At 40.7% G+C, this 23,270-nt stretch overlaps 2 protein-coding genes across 4 annotated transcripts in view; one reads left to right on the top strand and one right to left on the bottom strand.

The window, feature by feature from the left end:
- LOC108364362 (AH receptor-interacting protein) overlaps nucleotides 1-23,270 on the top strand; it is a 36,220-nt gene that overhangs the window by 837 nt on the left and 12,113 nt on the right. Inside the window, exon 3 of one of the 2 annotated variants that reach the window (XM_017618025.1) lies at nucleotides 27-388. In XM_017618025.1, the coding sequence (XP_017473514.1) occupies nucleotides 27-369 (343 nt within the window). In that variant the 3' untranslated portion in view covers nucleotides 370-388. Of the gene's footprint in view, nucleotides 1-26; nucleotides 471-23,270 lie in introns of those variants that run through there. The other variant, XM_017618024.1, reaches the window with a different exon arrangement.
- BORCS5 (BLOC-1 related complex subunit 5) lies at nucleotides 849-3,117 on the bottom strand. 2 transcript variants are annotated; one of them, XM_017618021.1, is made up of 3 exons: nucleotides 2,976-3,117; nucleotides 1,952-2,910; nucleotides 849-1,885 (listed from the first exon to the last, which is right to left on the bottom strand). In XM_017618021.1, the coding sequence occupies exons 2-3, from the start codon at nucleotides 2,760-2,762 to the stop codon at nucleotides 1,785-1,787; spliced, it is 912 nt and encodes a 303-aa protein (XP_017473510.1). In that variant the 5' UTR covers nucleotides 2,763-2,910; nucleotides 2,976-3,117; the 3' UTR covers nucleotides 849-1,784. The 2 variants fall into 2 exon arrangements, with proteins under 2 accessions (XP_017473510.1, XP_017473509.1); XM_017618020.1 differs by having other exon boundaries at nucleotides 852-2,910; nucleotides 2,976-3,115.

Genomic DNA, 23,270 nt, shown 5'->3' with positions numbered 1-23,270 from the left:
ACATATATATGTATATTATCTTTTAGAGAAAAACCGCACGACGAAGAATGGCTGGCATTAGCTAAAATCAAAGTTCCTTTGCTTTTAAATTACGCACAGTGTCGGCTTTTAGATTGCGATTATTATGCGGTCATAGAGCATTGCACTGAAGCACTTGACTTGGATAAAAATAACATAAAGGCTTTATTCCGTCGGGCTAAAGCACACGCAGGGGCATGGAATCCGGTAGAAGCCCGTAGGGATTTTCTCAAAGCTGCGGAGTTAGATCCAGGTCTAAAAGCGGCTGTAAATAAGGAATTACAAGCGCTCGATGAAGGGCAACGTATCAGGGATGCCGAGGATAAAAAACGACTGCAAAAGCTCTTCTAGAAATTAACAGCCTCATTGCGTAAGTCGTAAATTAGGTTAAATTGTACGACTCGACAACAGCAGCATTGTCTATTGTCGTACTGAAATAAGTAAACGACCAAAACCGTCGAAAACCATACAGTGCTGCCAAGGTTTTCCGTTTTAATACACTAGTCGAGTGGAAATTTTAGGCAATGACGTGTAATTTTCGATACGATTCGACTCTCGAAAAACGACTTGCATTCGACACGACTCTCACAATGAGGGTCTAAGTATATGAAATTTACTAGAAACATTTGTTGTTTACTGTTATAAGTTGTACGTGTTCCTTAGCTTTTGTATTGAAGTCATGTGAGCAGCAATACAACATCGAGAGAAGTTAAATATCGTCGTTTTAGGTACAAAACCGCGTATCGTCATTCTGCAAAACCGCGTAACTGATATTGGCTGCCAAAAATTGGATTTGCTCACACAAGCTCTTGGCTCAATCCTTATCCATTCGTCCTGAAATATACTAGCCAAAAATGCGATTGCTTTATAAAATAGAGAACCATTTTGAAATATGAGTTTTTTAAGCTCTAGAAAATAAATCCTACAAGTTCACATGCGTGGTTTTGCATTTCGCTGATACGCGGTTTTGCACTTTTAACTACGATATATTTCTCAAGTATTTCGAAGTTGTTTTTAAACTAAAACAACTACTATCTAATATAGCAGAGAAATTTAAGACGCATAGCCGATTTAGTATAACACTTTTTTTATTTCGCTACACCCAGAAAGATTTAATGTCATATGTATTGGCATTAGTAGTGAATCTGTTAACAATTGAAGGGGTTAGAACCATAAGGGTCTAAGTGACATTTTTTGAAAATATAAGTTATACCCATATTTGTATTGTTAAATATAGTTTATTTGGTGACAAAGAGTAAACATTCTTTGAATTAGTTAATTAACTGGCATTCATTTAGGCAATAATCATTTCAAATGCGTTTAGCCAGAATTTACAATAAGTAATCAACTTTAACCTTAATTATCTCAAACAAATTTCAGATCTACTTAGATCCTTTTGATTCTAACCCCTTTAATTGTTATTTTATCTTAGTTTAAATTGTTTAAATTAGGCGAGGAACTATAACTAAATTAAATGTATTCTCTAGCCTTGTGTTTATTTGCATTTTTATTAACATTAAATCTTAAAGATACACATACATATACGGACTATATCAATAATGGCCATTACGATTTACAACAACTACAGATCGAAATTATTAAAAGTTAGGCGAGTAAAACGTGAGATTTACGTTTCGAAAAACAAATTTGACGATGAATCACATTTTCGACCACAATTTAATTTAAAGGATGGAGCCCTCGCAGCTAACAGCTTTTCATGCTCATATACTTATTCTAATGTTTGATAATTTTGCTACTGAAACATACTACATACGCGTCAATCGCCCACTTCCGCCACCAGGTGCCCCCTCGGCTTCTCCGCGCTGTTTAATATCATCTGTTCGCCAAATGAAAGGCTCCAGGCGATCTTCAATATCGAGAAAATTATTTATAGCTTCCAGACTAGCAATATTGTCATGGAGCAAAGAATTACATCGACTTAGCTGTTGCGAAATAGTACGCACTCTGGAAAATTGCTCGGCGTAAGCGGCATAAGTTTTCTGCATATCGACAAAGGAAGCAAAAAGAGTCGTTATAGAATTACTAACCACCTTTGTACGTTCGACAAGATGATTTTGCTCCTGCGCTACTTGTGTAGCGCAAATATTTAAATGTGTCTGCATTCGACAGCAAATATTCACTAAATGCTGTGAATTTAAACGCTCTAAAACTTCTTGATCTCGTGTAAACGCCGCCGTTGTAATAGAATCGCGCAGAACTGGCAGAAACTGTGGAATATTTCGCAAACGCGTTAAATCGGCATCAGCGTCATAGTCTGCGTCCCGCGCACCGGGCTTAACAATCACTATTGTGCCTGAAGTGGATTGCGGACGCTTCGGAGTAGCACCGAAGGACTTGCGTATCCCGGTATTACGATTTATATTACTCTGTTGTTGATGTCTACTATGTGGCTTGTTGCGTATTTTCGGTGAGTCACCAATAGGGCGATCCGTATAGGAAACATAAGGCAAATCAGAGCAAACACTCAGCGGTGGTGAGGGTGGCCGACTTAGCTCTAAAGAGGTAGTTGGCGATGCAGTTACTGCTACTGTCTCAACGATATGTTTGCTACCTCGGTTGGTGCTGCCACTGTTGGAACTTTGTCGACCTGCACGTCTTTTCGCGCTCCCTGTGGGTGTGGTACTGTGTGATTGCCGATGATTGCCAAGAGAAATTTTCAAATCGCCTTCAAAAATTTCGCGGCCATCCGCCTCTGCGCGCTGCTGAGAATGCTCGGCGCCCATGTCATGAAATTTTTTTATGGCCGCCTATGTAATTCCTGATGCCAGGTACAAAGGTTTGGGCTCTATTGATTTTTCGGTTAGTGTTTCATTCAGTGATAACTAAGTTTCAAGTTTAACGATGTAAAACTCAATACACACTTATCCAAAACTGTAGTAAAATATCAGATTTTGTAAACGTTTAAATTTTTGGTTTATTTATAAATGCTTACTTACATTTTTATAATGACCAAAACAAAATATCCCACGAAAACAACACCAAAACTGCAGAATATTTGTTGTTTTTTATAACAGCTGTTTATTGTCGGACGATTCACAATAGATGACAACGGTGTGTTCGAGCAAATATCGAATTGTTCAACTTTTAAGAAACTTTAAAACCGCTAGATGGGGCCGCTGTCGAGATATTTGTAATTTCAGCCAGGAATGTTCGATATCGTATCGATTATCCTGAATATCGATATTTCTTGGCACGAGAATCGATTTTTTGAATCGATATTCCAAGGTCGATATATCGAAAACATCGATACCTTACCCGCAATATCGATATTTAATTTGAAATTTATTTTTCATCTACAAAAAAGTGTATGGGAAAATACTAAAGTAGCAGCTTATGTGATTTATTTAGCTCTTAAGTTTGACAAACCGCTTGAGTCGATCGGCATACCGTTTTAACCCTCAGTAAATATACAAATTGGAAATATTAATATTTAATATTTTATTCAATTGGGAGTAGGATTTTCAACATCCTTTTTTTCGATATCGATGTTGTTCAGACCGATATATAGCCATATCGATTCATTAAATCGATTCATGATATCGATACTTTCTTAAATATCGAACATTCCTAATTTCAGCTACTATTGTTACCGCAGAACTCCACAGGCAAACACCGATGGCTTACCAACTGCCATTTTGACGAGCAATATGATTACAAGTTTTTGTGTGTGGGCACTTTGATGTCTTGAAATAGGCATTTGCCGCATGACGCCACCAGACAACATTCTCTCAATTTCGGTGTTTAGAAACATTTAATTCTTTAAAACACTTGCTGAATAATTTCCTAAAACGTAATCATAAATAGTCCAATAGAGAACAGATTTTTATTTTGATTTAATATCAAAATTTCGTCGATGTTACCACCAGCACGCTTTCTTTCAAGTAAAAATATGGCTGTCGNCTGCCCTCCACCTAAGTCTGATCGTCCCGATCAAACACACTTGCTGTTCCAAACGCTGCATGCTTTCCAAGTGGACCACCTTCATCTTGTTTCTTGGTCTCCCAACGGTCTGGATCCGATACACTACGCCGTTCAGCCGTTTGACGACCTTATATTCATTGCCTTATCATACCTGGCTTTCATCTTGTCACTCATAATTTGAGTTCCCTTTCTCACAAGAGCATGTATTTCTCTCAACTCCTCTTCCAGGATGTTGGACGTCTTTTACCTAATCCTCCTTGCATCGCCAGTTACTCCAAACTTCAGGTCACTAGGCAAACGGAGCTCACTGCCGAAGATTACCCTTGCAGGAGCTTTACCCGTTGTTTCCTGCACTTCTGACCGGTATCCCATCAGGAAGAAGGGTATGCGGACATCCCGATCTTTCTGATTCTTGTCCACGACCTTCCGCAAATGCTTTTCCAGGGTTCGGTTGAACCGTTCCACCATGCCATCCGATTGGGGATGAAGAGCCCTTGTTCGAGTTTTCCGGATACCCAGTATCTGGCACATCTCTTGGAACACCGCCAATTCAAAATATCTTCCCTGGTCAGAGTGCAGCTCTATAGGTACGCCGTTTCTCGCAACCCAATTGTAGGTGAATACCTCCGCTACTGTTTTAGCTTCCTGGTTTGGAATCGAGTATACCTCCGGCCATTTGCTAAAGTAGTCCATAACCACAAGGATGTATTTGTTTCCCTGTGCGCTCATAGGAAATGGACCTGCTACTACTATTAGGTTCAGGGAGCCTGGCCATCTTCACTTTCCCATACCCTGTGCAAACAGTCAGATATTAATTTTAAGCTGTTCCATTGTGCCCAGTACGCCTTTGCGATGGGGCTTTCCGTCTACTTCCAGTCCATGCATCAAAAGCTCCAGATCTGGATCTTTCGGCGGACACTTTCGTAGCTGTTCTTCCTTCCACTCTTCCGCTGGTGTTATTGTCGTTAGCCGGACGTCTATAATGTCTTCTTTGCCCTCAGCTTTTGAGCAGTGTTTACATTCCAGGTTACATGGTCAATGGGACATGGCATCAGCATTTCCGTGGACACTTCCCTTAGGCTTGCCAGATTTTGAAACGGAGAAAGGAGTACATTTATATTTTCGATAGAAAAAAGGCAGTACAAGACATAAAAAAGGAGTACACTTTTTTTTAATTTTTTGTGCAATTTATTGTTACAAGTTACTATTAATTAGGTAAAAATAAACAAAGATATCTTAGAAATCTTTTTCAAAGTAAAAATAAATAACTAAATGGGTTGTCTTTCCAGTAAGGGCGGTCGTTAAAGAGATGGTGATCGAAGGGGAAGTAGGCGTGGGACTTCCAAACGACCTTTTTGGAGAGGGCATGCACCGCCATTGACAAAAGTGTTACTCCCGACCACCTCGGCCCCCTATGGTTCCCTAGAGACTCCTTAGAAAAATGGCCAAAAGTCACCTCCGTTTTTTTGCTTGAAAAATGCTGAATATTTATTTGCACGGGACATTTTATATACCCATGCTAACAGAAGAGGTGCCACATGAAATGTTATACACTTTTGACAAAAGAAGAGTGGTTTCTCCTCTCTTCTCCGGCAACCAGAAAGCAGAATTCTACGTAGTAAGGGTTACAAACCCTAAGCGCGGCCAAAGACCGCCTACTCAGGAAGGAATTCTACGCAAAAATGCTGTGGACGCAAGTGAATATTGTGATTTATGCCGATTTTTCCAAGGAGTTCCTAGGGACCCATAGGTGGCCTAGGTGGTCGGGGGTTGCATTTTTAACAATGGCGATTCATGCCCTCTCCATAAAGGGGAGTTGGAGATGCCCCTTCGCTCACCGCCTCTTCAATCACCGCCCTTATAGGAAAGTTTCCCCAACTAAGTTCTACAAAAGAATTCTAGACATTTCCTGAATGTATGGCTATTTTTTTTAATTTAAGCCTTATAATTAATTTAATATTTTTCTGATTTGTATACCCGAGCGCCCTGCACCTACCTGGCTACGACCATGCTTACATCTTTTCACTATCACACTTAACTTTGCTTACTAATTAGTGTTTGCCACAATATGAATGGAAAAGTACAGGGCGTAAAATAATAACTGTCGCACAGGTATTGTGAAAAATAAATGGGTCCTTTATAGATTTTTTCGGAAAAAATTATTTTTTGTCAACTTTGTAAATATTCTACTTTAATTTTATTAACTAGTTTTAAAATTTTAATCCTTATTTGCATTTCTCAGCTTTGGGAGATAAGTACATGCGGCACGCACGTCTTTTTCAGGCGTATTTTTTCTTAGACTTTGTATAAAAAAACTGTATAGGGTTGGTCGAATGAATGCCCCCCTTAGTAACCAGTTCCGAGTCTTTTCGATTGCTATGTATAATGGACCCAAATTGGGAAAATTCGCTTATGGTTACAGAAGATATGTAATAAAGTAACCGACGAAGACTTGCGTGCCGCTTGCGCTTTTCTCCCAAACGCGTTGGTAAACCCAAATGAAGGTAAAAATTTAAAAACTAATTAATAAAATTTAAGTAAAATGTAGAAAATTAACAATAAAATACTTTTTTTACTTTACTACTAAAGTTTAAGTAAAATCTGTGGATCATTAACAATAAACTCCTTTTTTCGCGAAATCTATAAAAATACCTTTTATTTTTCAAAAACAAAACTGTGCAACAGTTATTATTTTACTCCCTGTATAAAATATTAATAGCTGGAAAAAGGAGTACAAAAGAAGTACAAAACTAAAAAAGGAGTACATTACAGTTATTTTTTTTTGAAGTACAAGGTACTAAATTGCAATAAAAAGGAGTACGTTTACTCCCAAAAGTAGTACGTCGGCAACCCTAACTTCCCTTGCGGTGCTCAATAGCGAAGTTATAACTTTGCAGTCTCTNGTTATTGTCGTTAGACGGACGTCTATAATGTCCTCTTTTCCCTCAGCTTTTGAGCAGTGTTTACATTCCAGGCTACATGGTCGGCGGGACATGGCATCAGCATTACCGTGGACACTTCCCTTGCGGTGCTCAATAGCGAAGTCATAACTTTGCAGTCTCTCAATCCACCGAGCTAGCTGGTCCTTCTGGATTCTTAAACTGTAGTAGCCACTTCAGCGCTGCATGGTCGTTCGAACTTGGAAACGTTGCCCATAGAGGTACTTGTGGAAATGTTAGACGCACTCCACCAACGCTGGTAGTTCTCTCCGAGTTACGCAGTAGTTCCTCTCTGGTTTTCCAATCGACCGGCTATAGTAGGCAACTACCTTCTCCTGCCCATCAATTACCTGCGACAGTACGCCTCCTATGGCATAACCACTAGCATCCGTATCCAAAATAAACGTTGCACCTGGAACGGGNACCAACGCTAGTAGTTCTCTCCGAGTTACGCAGTAGTTCCTCTCTGGTTTTCCAATCGACCGGCTATAGTAGGCAACTACCTTCTCTTGCCCATAAATTACCTGCGACAGTAGGCCTCCTATGGCATAACCACTAGCATCCGTATCCAAAATGAACGTTGCACCTAGAACGGGATACGCTAGCATAGGTGCAGTACACAGCCGTTCCTTCAGAGTTTGGAAAGCCTCCTCCTGCTCCTTGTTCATCTCGAAGGTTCTATTTTGCCTCGTGAGCTCGTGGAGGCTATTAGCAACGCTGGCGAAATTCGGAACAAATCGGCGGTAGTAGGTGCATAGCCCAAGAAAACTTCGTAGTTCGTGCAGGTTCCTAGGTCTTGGCCAATCCTTTACTGCTTCAATCTTTTCCTTCGCAGTACAGACGCCCCCCGTTGGCACCTTGTGCCCTAAGTAGTTCACCTCCTTTTTGAACAGTGAGCACTTTTTAGGACTTGGCTTCAGACCAGCGCCAGCTATCCTCTGGAAAACTTCCTCCAAATTGTTAAGGTGTTCCTCGATGCTTTTACGCAATACAATAATGTCGTCTAGATACACCAAGCAGGTTTTCCAATGCAGTCCCTTAAGCACATGGTCCATAAGCCTTTCAAAAGTGGCAGGAGCGTTGCATAATCCAAAGGGCACCACCGTGAAAAGCCCCAGACCGTCTCCAACGCTGTAAGCTGTCTTCTCCTTGTCCTCGTCACTTACCTCCACTTGCCAATAACCGCTCTTAAGGTCGAGTGTTGAGAACCACTTTGTTCCAGTCAACGAGTCCAGAGTGTCATCGATCCTGGGAAGAGGATAGCTGTCCTTTTTCGTCACATCGTTTAGTTTCCGGTAGTCTACGCAGAACCGCATTTGACCATCCTTCTTCTTCACAAGTACTACCGGCGAACTCCATGGACTCGCTGATGGTTCAATCACTCCACTCTAGATCATTTATTTTATTATTTGGCTAACAGTTTCACGTTTGGCAAGTGGAACACTCCGCGGAGCTTGACGGATTGGCCTTGCATCGCCAGTATCAATGCGATGTTTCACAACGCTAGTACTACGTTAGTATCTGGTTTGTCGCCATCCTTGTCGAATATGTTGGAGTATCTGCGGAGAAGTTCCTTAGGCTTTTGCTGGTACTTTTCTTCCAACGCTTCCGTCCATGCATTAATGTCTTCCGCAATGTCATTCTCGCCAATGGAATCGCCTTCAGGTAATTTCTCGCAGTTGAAGATTACCTCCACCTCTCGACATTGCCCCAGTACAGTTCCTCTTCGGAGTTTGATTGGTGATTGAACTCATTGAGTACTCGAACTGTGATGCGTCCATCTCTTTGCGTCTTAGCCAGGGTTTTACCAATAAGTACGTCCGGTGTAGAATTCTGTGTTGCTTCAACAACCCACAACTTCGCCCAAACAACTGCTTCTGACTTCGTTGGAATCTGTTCACTTTCCTCTAGGATCACTCGGTTGCTGCTGTACGGGCCATCATATCTAAACCTCAGGGGCACTTCCATGTTGTTATACGTCATAATCCTGTTCTTCATGTTGATCTGCATATCTTGGTCAAGTAGGAAGTCTATTCCAATGATGACTTCATCCACAATCGCCGCGACTATGAACTTGTGTAACACCGTTACATTCCCTATTGCGACTTTGCATGTTACCTCTCCTACAACTTGGGTGTCCTCACCAATTGCTGTCCTCAACCTTGCTCCAGGTAATGGCCATACCTCTTTAGTGATCAAATCGGATCGAATGATGGAATGTGATGCGCCCGTATCCACAGTTAGTACTCGCTCATGCCCGTCCACATATCCACCAACAGTAACGTTGCTCGCTTTTCTGCCAATTCGCGAGATGGAGATTATGGAGCATTCAATTGCGGGATCCAGCGCGCCCCTTGCTGCTGGCTCGTTTTAGTTTAACGACTGATTGGAGTTAGATTCGTCTTCCTCAGCCCTGCGTTTGCGTCCTGCTGAATTGTTAAGCTCACTGGAACTTGCGCTGCTANCACATATCCACCAACAGTAACGTTGCTCGCTTTTCTGCCAATTCGCGAGATGGAGATTATGGAGCATTCAATTGCGGGATCCAGCGCGCCCCTTGCTGCTGGCTCGTTTTAGTTTAACGACTGATTGGAGTTAGATTCGTCTTCCTCAGCCCTGCGTTTGCGTCCTGCTGAATTGTTAAGCTCACTGGAACTTGCGCTGCTATATAGCTTGCTTATTTGCAACTCACTTTACTTGTAGCTTGCTGACTTGTAACTAACTCACTCCGCTGTGTGGTGGCTCTTATATACCTGCACCCGCACTCATGGCAACTCAAGAATGTTCTGAAGTTCATCGCTCATTCTCTTTCTCTCGCTATTCGCAGGGTTAATCCACTTGACGTTTTCTCGTTGTGGAACATTCTACGTCATTCCTCGAACATTCTGCTTATTTCTCGTTGTTTGCTTTGTGTTGCCGCAGTATTCGCCACACTATGCATACAATTCAGAAATAAAATTTGGATATTTTCACAAATAAAAGTGTGTCTCTCCAATAATTTGTATATTTTTACTTTGCAAAAATTGGTGCGTCGATTGCTCATATTTCAGTTTATAATTAACTAGTAGTATTTGGAGAGGAGAATCGAATGCTTACAATAGAAGAGAAGTTACACAGAGACAAAGTGGCTTAACTCCTTTTTTTAAATTCTGACACTCGCGGTTTATATAGTATACTGTAGCTGGTGAGTAACTAAAGAGCATTCCCACGTCAGCCGGTTCTACGTACCGGAATGACTCGGATTTAACCCAACCAAGGGCTGTTGCTTCGGCGACCTAACCCCTATGATCGTCGATACCCTTCAATCATTTTTCGTCCATGCAGCCGAATTGCTCCTAATCCTTCTTCTCCGGGCGGGCGTTGACCCCAACCCCGGACATATCTCCGCTGTGTTTGCCAGAATCGACTCCATCCGAACTCCACTTCGGTTAGGTGCACTTCATGCAACGGATGGAGTCACCTAAGAACCTGCTCTGGTATTAGGTCTCACCGGGAGTGGACCACAAGCTATGTAACCCCCTGCTGCTCAAGCCAAACGGCACAATCAGCCTCCATGGCTACCCGCTCGCGTGATGTACCCAACACCCTAAGAGCATGCACGACTCCTAGAAGCTCTCTGGGCAGCAGCAAACAGAAAATGCCGGAACGTGACATCAGTCAAATGCAATTCATGCCTTGGCTGGTGTCACTTCCGCCTATGTTCTGCCCTACGCACCACGCGCGAGTGGACTATTAACTACAGTGCCCCAGTAGAGCACCGCTGACGCAAACAACACCGCTTTCATTACAGCCACCTACCAACAACCGCGTCAGAGGCAACAGGACCCACTCCTCCCTCACCCCCCGTTTCGCGACCAGCCTCCCAAGGCATATCAAACTCCTACAACTCAACTGCAATGGACCCCAGAGGAAGATTGAGGAGGTATGGCAGATTGATAGCCGCGGTCCCAGAAACGAAGTTGCAACTTTGTTGGGTTGCGCCGACTAATGGTAGTGGATTAGAGTTCAATAGGGCAGTGTCGGCTTATCAAAGAAGACATCGACCCGAGGGATACCACCCTAGAATGTCAGGGCATAGCTGTTCGGTCAGGCGATGTCGAGCTCGAAATATTTAACGTGTATATACCCGCTGTCACCTGCTGCCCGGCAGGATATCACCCCGACATAAGTGTGCTACCCAGAGGTGAAAACCGAATGGTAGTAGGTGACTTCAACACGCACCAAGATCTGTGGCACTGTAGCCTGACCAATGATCGTAGGGGAAATCTTTTAGCTAAGCAGATAGATGATTTGACATTCTGCACCATGAACGACGACACCCCCACCAGGATTGTGGATATTGCTAGCGCTGGTCTGATCAATAGCATATCGTGGAGACCTATGCTAACACTACCATCAGACCATCTACCCATAATCATTTCGATCAATACGCCCACCGACTTTGCTCCCGCGGACCACCGAACCTACACCAACTTTAACAAAGCTGATTGGGACGGCTTCGCGGAAGTTACCGAGAGGAGCTTCGCCGCGCTTCCCACATATATGCTGGCAAACGCCAGTTTCGCAGGGGAGTCACTGCCGTCCGGACGTATCGCGAAAGTCCGCCCAAATTTCCCGGCCGAAGCAGGTGTACTAGCATGACCACCTACGCCAGGTCGATCCCGGGGACCCTCGCCTGAGGGACCTTAATTTGGAGATTCGGCAAGTGGTAAATCAGCACAAACGGAAAAAGTGAGAGGAGCACTTGAAGGCCTGTAACTTCACATCTGGTGTGAGTAAGCTCTGGTCAACCGTGAGGTCCTTGTCCAACCCAACGAAGCGTGATGACAGAGTGGAAATCTCATTCGAAGGTCGCGCTTCGTCGGACGCGAAGAAATGCGCGAACTACTTCGGTAGGCAATTCACACTGCATCCTTCGGTAGACAAGGAAAAACGTCGAGTAACCAGGAGGCTGCACAAGCTGCCAAACCAGTGCACCACTTTTTCACCAGCTGTGAAGTGAAGGGGGCTATCGGGAAAGCGATCCTCAACCTGTCAATGGCCACTCTCATCATTCCTGATGTGTGGAAATCAGGGAGAGTGGTCCCACTGCTGAAACCGGGGAGCCCGCCAACAAAGGAGACTCTTATCGCCCGATAACGCTCCCTTTCCCGGTAGCGAAGACACTAGAGGGCCTGCTACTCCCATACTTCATCTGCCACCTGACTCCAGCGAAGCATCAGCACGGATTCCGTAAAGTGCACAGAAAAATAACAGCACTTAACGCAATAAACACCCAAACAACTCGTGGCCTAAATCGAAGCCGCCCCTTTGAGAGAACGGTCCTAGTAGCGCTGGACTTGTCAAAGGCGTTTGACACCGTCTGCCATTCCACGCTGCTAGAAGACATTGAGGCCTCCTTTCTTCCACAGGGACTGAAGCGATGGTCAGCGAATTATATGAGTGGTCGACAGTCGTCAGTAATCTTCAGAGATCAAACCTCGAAACAAAGAAGAATAAAACAAGGGGTTCCACAAGGTGGTGTTCTCTCCCCCTTATTATTTAACTTCTACATCTCGAAACTTCCCCAGCCACCTGAGGGAGTTTCCCTGATCTCATACGCTGACGATTGCTCGATTTTGGCGTCCGGGAATGGAATTGATGACCTCTGCTCAAAAGTAAACGACTATCTCTCCAGCCTTTCTCGCTTCTTCACTGCAAGGAGCCTAACACTCTCCCCAACGAAATCAACGGCGACCCTCTTCACCACCTGGACGAAGGAGGTCAGGCTAGAATTAGGCATTCACGTCGACGGCACACCTATACCGACGGTGAACAACCCAAAAATTTTAGGGGTTACCTTTGATAGCCTGCTCTCCTTCTCCGCGCACACAACCGCAGTTGTCAACAAAGTACAGAGCCGCAACAAGGTCCTCAAGTCGCTCGCCGGCAGCACTTGGGGCAAAGACAAAGAAACGTTGCTGGCAACATACAAGGCAATTTACCGGCCGGTTCTAAACTATGCTGCGCCAGTTTGGACGCCGGGGACTAGTTGGATGCAGTGTAAGAAGCTACAGATATGTCAGAACGGCGTACTCCAGACAGCTACTGGGTGCCTTCTGATGACGCCTGAGCACCACGTACACAGCGAGGCCCAAGTGCTCCCCGTAAGGGAACACAACAAAATGCTTAGTAAGCAATTTCTGGTGGGGTGCCATAGAAGCGAACACCCAAACAGACCTCTGCTACAGGAGGAGCCTCCGCCCAGGCACTTCAGTGGGCACCTATTCGTGTACAAGTACGCAGTCCAGCAATACGTAGACTAACCACTGGACCCGACGACATACAGGCGAGCTATCACCGACATCCAATAAATAGGAGTGTGTTAGTGAAAAAGTGTGAGAGTATTGAAAATTGAAAGGGGAAAATTGAATGTGTAACGGCCCGGTAAGGGAGTGTCAAAACTCTAATGTCACAAGTGAGCAAACCCAAGAATGATGGAATACAAGATTGCGCATTCCTGCGGGTGATGACGTCAAGATAGCAACGAATAGTGTAGATAAAGGAAAGAATAATTGGAGATGGAGGAGAGAAAGAGTGTTAACTGTCAAACCATGGAGGCGACATACATATAAACATCTCTGCATACATACAAACAGTTTGCTAAAATGACGTCACACGAACAGCTGATTCTGTCAAATTCGCCAAGAACAAAGTAGCGGACTGCTGATTGCGCCACCTCTGTCTCCCTACATCGTGGAGCAAACCTTTAAATATTGAATCATGCCTAAAGAGCGAATTACACAACACAAGCGGCTTGACAAACCAAGCGAAATAGCGTGATTCAATATATGTATGTACACACTTTTTGGCTGGCGAAATACGTAGTTATTCCAACTTAATAAAAAGGCGTATTTAACCACAATAACATTTTTTTAATATTGTGGCGAATACTGCGGCAGCGCAAAGCTAACAACGAGAAATAGGCAGAATGTTCGAGGAATGAAGTAGAATGTTCCACAATCAAGTGGATGAACACTGCGAACAGCGAGAGAAAGAGAATGCGCGATGAACTTCAGAACATTCTTGAGTTGCCATGAGTGCGAGCGCAGGTATATAAGGGCTACCACACAGCTAGGAGAGTTAGTTACAATTCAGAAAGCTACAAGTAAAGTGAGCAGAGAAGTGAGTTGCGAATAAACGAGCTATAAGTTTGATTGTGTTAACAAGTTAAGTAAAGCGTTGTTATTGCTTTAACGAGTATTGTAAGGTGTTTTTACTGTATTAGCGAGTATTGTAAATTGTTTGTTATACAGTAAAGTTAATTGTACTACAATGTGGTCATCGTTAGCATTTATTTAACAATCCAGCGATACGAGCTGTAAGATATTTGGGAAATCCCTCAAGGTTTCAAGGATAATCGTAACAATATTGAATGGCGCAACACAACAACACTTTTTGTTGCACGAAACCCTTGAACACGTGCCTGTCATCATTTTGCATTACTTTCATTTTCACGTCGTTTGCATTGCCAGATTTTTGAAATTCGTTTTGGTTCGACATTCTGCTATTTCATAATTCTTTCATTCTCATGTCATCCCTCTTCCATTTCTTTCATTCCAATCCCGTTCGCATCGTCGAACGTGCCTGTCAAATACGGCCGCCATCATGCCGCGCGAAATGGGCAGATAAGTATGTATTAAACAAATGGGCATTATATGTATGTACATATGTAGATAAACATGCGCTGAATGATGAAAGCTGATGGTTGTTATGGATGATCATTTCATATTATGCATATTTGCCATCTTTTAAAGAAAAAGATTATAGATACCAATTGTCTTGCTAAATTTTGCACCCAGCTTTTAAACAATCAAAAAGATAAATTTATACAATATGTTCATTAGAATCAAGCTGCGTTTCATGTGTGGAGGCCTCCAAGCATTAGCATCTCTTCGTACAACATTAGCATCATTCTAAACAAGGCGAATTCTTAACAAACATGTTAGTTGCGTTCCCTAACTCGCAAGAAGTTGCAAGAATTTACAGGAATTTACCAGAAAGCATTCCCGTACTCGGTGCTCTTGTTTCTTTTGCTTTTTGACAGCTTTACAGGTTTTAACCTAAACAAGTTGGGGAACGCAACTATGATTTCGACATTCAGAAGGACCGCGGCGAAAATCTAAATTCCCCAGTAACACCACCTTGTATAAACTCGCCTTGGTTTATACCATTTCATCGTATTTATAATTTGGGTGACCATATTTAGGAAAAGCGAAACCATATTTAGAAATGAGAAAATTATTTGGGGTGTTCATAGTTCGTTCCAAGTTATGTCTAAAGACATCTTTAGCATCAAACTGCCCTTTCTAAAGGCTCTGTTATACATACTTGGCATTGCTTGAGTGTTGTCACATAAGGAATCTGTTAAATGAGCTTCGCGTGTAAGCGGTTACTCAACGCACAGCATTACATACGTAGAAGTCTGTTGGTTTTTGATTTCTACGTAAAAATGGTATAGCAGTGCATGCAATGCCAAGTATGCATAACAGAGCCTTAACAGTCGTCGCAAAATCGTCACAAAACTTTATTGGTGTTGCCAGACATTTCTTCTTTGCGTGCATTTTTTATATGTCGCCTTTTGATTTTGGTTCTGAAAAATTAGGGGAGCTCACGTTGAGTAGTATTTTAGGTGTAAAGTTGCTACGTAGCAATCTACCACATGTTTTGTTGCTCTTCCAACAACAAAATGCGTTATAGATTGCTACGTAGCAACTTTACACCTAAAATGCTACGGAAAGTGAGTAATTTAATTACCAATTCTTAATATTTGTTTTTCCTTTCCTTGATTTGCTTCTTTTCATCAGAAATGGCGCTCTAAACGCAAATACAGAAAACGTGCCCAATAAATAAAAAACAAGCAAGAAAGTCTAAGTTCGGGCGGAGCCGAATATTAAATACCCGCTGCAAGTATTAATATATGTTTTTCACCTTTCCGAAAGCTACCGCTACATGGTAAGCCGGGGTGTATACATTTTTTGTAAATTAGCGTCCTTAAATTTCGAGATATTAAAGTTTCAAGCATTTCTGAAATTTACCGTTATATGAAAACGGCCGTAATTTTAATTCGATTTCAATAATTTTTAACCTTATGCTTTTATGTGATAAGCACAATAACCATACCAAGTTTGGTAGAAATTGGTATTACGGTTACCGAGATACATATGTATGTATATGTGATCATAAGTGGGCGGTGCCACGCCCATTTTCCAAAATTTTATCATAAGCGTATTTTTGGTAAAGCATCAATTTTGAATAAATTAGCTTTAAGATTTACTGATTTATCGAAGATTTCGTATTTCTCTATACTACCGTTATATGGGATGTGGTGCGTGGTTATTGTCCGATTTTAAAAATTTTTTACCATTTGGTATGCTGTTCTGTGCCAAGTTTGGAAGAAATTGGTGCAGCGGTTACCAAGATATACACATGTAACCATAAGTGGGCAAGGCTACGCCCGTTTTCCAAAAATTTATAATATTTTTATTTTCCGTCTAAAAATTATTGTATTATCGGTAAAAAAAAACATACCTTTGAGTGTGACAAAATGTAGATGGTGTCGTTTTCCAATTTTGTATGGGAAACAACAACACCACAGATTTTACGTTAAGAAAACGTCTTAAAATGTAGACCCTAATTATGTTTATGCTTCTTTTCTACTCGGTTTCTCGGTTAGAGCCAACAAGCATAACCGGTAAATTTTAAATTCGAGTTATAAAACCTAATGCAACCCTGGCCAACACTTCTAAAATCGTTTATGTACAAATTTAAACCCGGTGTAGAAAAAATTTGTATATTCTACCCGAGTAGACTTGATAACTGGGAGCAGAAATCATTGCAAACTCCGATGACATTGCGATTGCTTTCAGGGGAAAGTTTCCGCAAACACTGATGTAGCGAACGCTTCGGGATGTATCCAAGTGGTCCAACCGCTGTGGCCCAAGCGCAAGCTCAATAAAGGTGAAGCTCGTTCTCTTCACAAGGAGGTACAAAATTNGTAGCGAACGCTTCGGGATGTATCCAAGTGGTCCAACCGCTGTGGCCCAAACGCAAGCTCAATAAAGGTGAAGCTCGTTCTCTTCACAAGGAGGTACAAAATGCCTACGGTTACTCCACCGGTGCTAAACGGCGTCCGGTTAAGTCTCACTACAATCCTCCTGCATGGAGTGATCGTTTGGTGACCTGCGTTAGATAAAGAGGTCAACCTCAGACTTTTCACCAAGGTGCAAAGGTCCAGTATGATCTGCATTAGCAGAGCGCTCAGAACCATGCTATTTTAGATATTCTGCCACTGGATTTGGTTGGAAAGCAGAAGGCAGCGCTCGCTGCTCATCGCTTAAGACAGGCCTCCAAATGGCACGCTGAAGCCCAGGGACACTCATATATGTTAAATAAATATTGCTTCATTCCGAACAGCACATACTGCTGCATTTTGATATCGGTTCCGGAAAGCAACTTTGGAACAGGAATCCCAAGCAGGGAGAAGTGGAACGAAAATTTCAACAGTCTACCCGATAGTATTGACATTTATACAAATGGTTCGAAGGACCTCGGTAAGGTACGAGGGGGCGTATTCCAAGCTGAAGTTGCAGCTATCATAGAAGCTGCTGAGAATCTTGGAACCGAAATGATGTGAAGGGACGTCTTCATTTTTAGTGATAGCCAGGCTGCAATCAAAGCTCTGAGCTCTCTCACGTTTTATTCAAAGATTCCGCTGTACTGCCGCTATCTCTACAGGAGATTACCAAGAAGAACAGACTTCACCTCACGTGGGTCATAGAGGGAAATTGCGTAGCAGATGAACTTGCAAGGCAAGGCACGATTAAGCAGATTCTTTCTGGTAAAGAACGCATTGTTATGCCTTTTGCCACTTGCCAGCTGCTACTTTGTGAATTTGTTTACAAACAAGCTGAAGAAATATGGAGTAAAAGTACGACTTGTCGAATTTCTAGGCAGACTTGGCCTAAATGGAACCGGAAGCGGTCACGAAGGGTATACTCTCTTCTAAAGTCGTGGGGGCTTTAACCGGGCACTGTCTAATAGGTAAGTATGCAGAAAGGCGGGTCTTTCCGTAGATGTTGCAGTCTTGCTAGAAGCAGGCTGCGTCATCTGGGTTCACTGTTCCTGCCCGGTTTCAAATACCGACGTAAGGTACCTGATGGGATTCATCAGCGACACGAAGTGGTTCAACAGGGAGAATAATTGAACGGTGTCAGCTGTAGTAACACAATGGGCCTCTATCTATGGCTTCTTGTACTTAGCCACCCACCTACCTACACATTGCCAGTCAGTATATAATAATTGAAATAAAACTGACCTAATTAACATCGCATGTATGCAAATACATTTTTATTGCAATGTACATATGTACATATATGTATTTAGCAATGTAATACATTTTTATGGCAATGTACATATGTATGTACATACATGTATTTGGCAATCATAATTTTTATTAATATATAAATATTAAAGTATATTATTTTGGTTGCGACTGTATATCGCATATTTGCTTAAATAAATACACCAATTCTTGGTAATCTACAGCGGCCACGCGTATCTATCTATATACATATACATACATATAATACGCAAAGGCAATTTTTCTTCAGGATGAAAGATCTGCACCATTCGCTCGATTTTCAAAAAAGGGGTGTCAAATTAAAGCGCGTGGCCTGCAGATGTGCAAACTGGTTTTATTTTTCGGAAAAGAGTTGCCACATGTTGAACAATTAAATTCAAATTATTTAAAAATCAATACCATCATATCCGCGCCGTTCGTTCGATTTTCCAAAATGAGGTATCAAATTAAAAAGCTTGCTTGTATGTGCAATAAGGTTTCACTTTTTCGAAAAGAGTTGCCACCTTTCAAAAAAATGTATATCAAATTATTAAAAAAAAATCAATTATTACAAAATGGGTATCAACCGAAATGGTTTTGAAAAGCTTTGTTTCTTAGCTGAAGTGTAGGAGGGTTGCCACATGTTAAAAAATAATATTAGGTAAGAAAAATATGTATCACCATATGGGTACCAAATGAAAGGGGTTTCAGAAAGTAGTAGTTTGAAAATATTTTGAAGAGGATTGTCACCTGCTTGCAATGACGAATTTATTTTATTTATACACAAGTTATATGAAACATCAAAATATGGATGTGAAACAAAGGAGTGTTTTAAGAAATCTTTCGTTTAACCGCTAAGAGTATCCTTTAGGTGCTGAAAGAGGGTTGCCACCTGTTAAAATAGTTAAATTCAAACTATTTAATAAGGTTGATGAATTATTAAAATATGGGTATCAGTTGAAAGGGGGTTGAAAAACATTTATTTTTGAACTGTACTTAGCGGGATTGCCACATGTTTAAAAAATCAAGTTCAGCTTAATTCATCAGTTAACTAAAATATATATCGCAATGTCAGGCGAAGAAGAGTTAAAAGGGATTAAGCTTGAAAATACTTTTAAATGATCTAACTCAATTAACTAATACAAAAAGTATATGAAATATGAAAATACCGTAGTCAAACGAAAGAATGTTAAGAAATCTTTAGTTTGAAAATTTTGAATGTTTGAATAGGTTTGCTACGTGTTAAAAAAGATACATTAAAATTTTTAATTTATTTAGGAGCATTTGTTCGAACAATCAAATTCAAATTAGTTTTTCATTTTACTGAAATACATGTGTATCACAATGTCAGACGAAAGAGATTTAGGAAGATTTAAGTTTGAAAGGTAATTTAAAAAATGAGAGGTCAAATTAAAGACTTTACCTGTAGATGTGTGGTAAAGTTTTTTTTTCTAATTAAGAACTTTTTTCCAGCGGTATAGGGTGATTTGAAATTTGATTAAACTAAAAACATGTGCTATGTCAGACTACTATTCACTGGCACTTGAATCTCTTATAACTCTGATTAAAAGCTGGGTTATGGCAGACTTAGACTTGACTTGACTTACCTAGAAACCTAGAAACGATTACTCAGAGTGTCACCTATTACCTTTTCCTTTTCTTTCGAATATGAGCACTTGTATTTGTACACCTAAATTGCAAACGTTTAATTTGTCTTTACACCAGAATGAATACAAAATTACCAGTAAAATAAATGTATTTACGCGTATCGAATTGTGATTGTTTTTATTATATTTTCTGTCTTTATTTGAAAGTTTGTTTTTCGATTGCCAGATGAATTACATTTATACAAAAAAATTTATTTATGTGGCATACTTGAGGGATTTTATTAAAAAATGAAATGGCAGCATGATTCTCTCAGGGCTCACTTTGCACTTAGAAATTTAACTTAGAAATCAAAAATCTATAGTTCTCCAAGTTTCTAAGTGCAGTGGTTTTTTTTTTGGGTAACTACATACACGCGCTGCTCATTTGCCAGATACACAATTTTCAAGTCAAGCCAAGTCTAAGTCTTGCATAACTGNGCTCACTTTGCACTTAGAAATTTAACTTAGAAATCAAAAATCTATAGTTCTCCAAGTTTCTAAGTGCAGTTGTTTTTTTTTTTTGGGTAACTACATACACGCGCTGCTCATTTGCCAGATACACAATTTTCAAGTCAAGTCAAGTCTAAGTCTTGCATAACTTAGCTTTAACATTTGGAATATTTTTTAAGTTTTTGAAATTAAGTTTTGGGCATTTTAACGCCATGCGGGTTCACTAGTAATAATAAAAGTAAGTAAAAAATATGTGTTAACACATATTCCAAAAGTTCCAAAAGTTAAACAATTCAAATTAATGAAATCAACTGCAATACTTTTCTGTAAACAACGTTTCCGGACTTATTGTCGTGGGCATATATATAGAAATTTCTGACTCTCGATACACGTGAGAACCGATATCTTGTAAGCTTCGATAGAGTGCTTCGGNGCTGCTCATTTGCCAGATACACAATTTTCAAGTCAAGTCAAGTCTAAGTCTTGCATAACTTAGCTTTAACATTTGGAATATTTTTTAAGTTTTTGAAATTAAGTTTTGGGCATTTTAACGCCATGCGGGTTCACTAGTAATAATAAAAGTAAGTAAAAAATATGTGTTAACACATATTCCAAAAGTTCCACAAGTTAAACAATTCAAATTAATGAAATCAACTGCAATACTTTTCTGTAAACAACGTTTCCGGACTTATTGTCGTGGGCATATATATAGATATTTCTGACTCTCGATACACGTGAGAACCCAACGTAGAAATTTCCGTCCGACAAACATGAAATGCCCAGATGTTTGTTCTTGGCTTTTATTAATCGTTATCGCGAAGGCTACTTTTAACGGAAACTGCGGGGTATCAATACTGATTGTCCATTACACATTGTGACTGACACCCCAACCTATAATTACAGTTTGTGGGACGGCACCCTCGAAAATTCTAAAGAGTTAAGAGACTAGAGGATATATTGTTGCATCCTAATTCACCATCACTGTAAAAACAGACATGTATGTGGTCGCCGAAAATCTGGTAATATCAATACGACTACTCCTCCCATCAACAAACAGCTGCCGCGGATATCTTGTAAGCTTCGATTGAGTGCCTCGACTGCATGCTTGTGTGGCATCGTACATTCGTTCCATCGTACATTCGTTCCAACTTCGTCCCGTCACCACCGTTTGCGCTAGTGTTGCAAGCTCGAGTGTGCAGCTCTTCCTCCGCTAAGCAAAGTAGCTGCTACGCCCGAAGAGGTAACCGCTAGTGCAACGTTTTTATCCTTGTGCAACTGTGCCAGTAGCAAGCTCAGCAGAAAGGTCTTATCAGTTCCCCCGGTGCGTCCAAGAAATAAACGCCCCTTCTCCACCCTCCACCCGGCTCACAATTTTATGGAAAATTTGCCTTTTCTCGGGTAATAGTTTAGATTCTGTAACGGTGACTTGAGCCGCCCAGTTCGTGGTGCTATAATTCAATTCTCTAAATAACTCATTGCACAGTTCTCCCGTTGGAGACGTAGGTGTAGTTTTTAATGAAAATATGGTTCAGGATTTAACAAAAACTATGTAAATGACACTTTCAAACTTTATAGAGAACTTAGAAAAACTCCACAAATTTTTATCTCAATTTGGAGCATTTTAACAAGAATTTTTAGAAATTTTTTGGTTAACAGGATTATAAAATTGTGCAAAACGCCGTCAACAAAAAAAAAAATATAAAAACCGATGCAATGTTTTAACCGCGCAAAACTTTCTTTTATTTTACTAGAATTTTTTAAGCTTGTTAACTGCATACCCAAAAAATGTCTAAAAATTCTGGTTAAAAAGCTCGAGATTTAGATAAAAATTTGTGGAATTTTTCTAAGTTTTTATTACGGTCCCTGCATAATGTTCTAAAAACATTGACCAGACAAAAAAAATAAAATCGTAAGGCGCAGCGTAAGTTGAGTTAATATGTAAATAGCAATTACTTATAATGATGCATATTTATGAGCGGTTGATTGTTTACAGACCCTATTAAGCTGGCATTTCAGGGTACTATTTTATATATATATAAGGAAATTTTGAAAGTTAGGGGGGGGGGGGGGCTCGAGCACCCGCCCCTACCTGGCTACGCCCATGTATATACCTATGTATGTATCGAGCCCTAACCGCCAAAATAACGTAAGCGACATTTTTTCAAAATTTTCGTTTTTATGCAGAAATATTCCTAGAGCATCTAGATGCATTTCTGCATCAAAATAAAATTTTGAAAAAAATATCGCTTACGTTATTTTGGCGGTTAGGGCTCGGTATGTTTGCATAGTTATGTATATGTACATATAAATTGTCTATGTTCTTGTATTAATATGCATTTTATTTACACACAAGCTTATATAAACTCATGCTCGCATTTCGATTAAACAAATCTGCTGGCAAAAAGTGCGAATTCATTGTATACAAACATACATAAGTACATCACTTATGGATATGTATGGATTTATTTATTTATTTATTTAGTCTAAATTCGAAGATTTATCCACATATTTACCTAGTACGGAAAGAAATAAGTTTAAATATTGATGTTCAACCAGTTTTCGTTCTGCATTTCACGGATAATTTTTCATATTTCCAAGACACACAAAAAAAAATGTATTATCATCAAGACGAATTTATATAAGGTGGTATTACTAGATCTGCTGATTTTGTGTATGTGTTTCGCTATACGTCTTCGAATGTCAAATTGCAAAATTTCCAGACACACTCTTACAGATTTTGACAGTTTATGCCGCCAAAGCAAAAACAAAGTCCATGTAAATTTTTTATTGTACTCCTGCTATCACCTTATATTATGTCGCCTCGATTATCATTTTCACAAGTTGTCTCCGTTCGGATTCGAACGCGGACCTTCTGGAAGCTAACAAGCAACAGCA

Source organism: Rhagoletis zephyria, unplaced genomic scaffold (genome assembly GCF_001687245.7).
Source record: "Rhagoletis zephyria isolate East Lansing unplaced genomic scaffold, Rhagoletis_zephyria_1.1 Rzeph_scaffold_01542, whole genome shotgun sequence".
NCBI classification, from domain to species: Eukaryota; Metazoa; Arthropoda; class Insecta; order Diptera; family Tephritidae; genus Rhagoletis; species Rhagoletis zephyria.
This window is presented reverse-complemented; position numbering and strand designations above follow the sequence as displayed.

What these genes read in the sequence shown, in the direction of transcription:
- BORCS5 (XM_017618020.1), bottom strand. Translation starts at nt 2,762, where the DNA reads ATGGGCGCCGAGCATTCTCAGCAGCGCGCAGAGGCGGATGGCCGCGAA.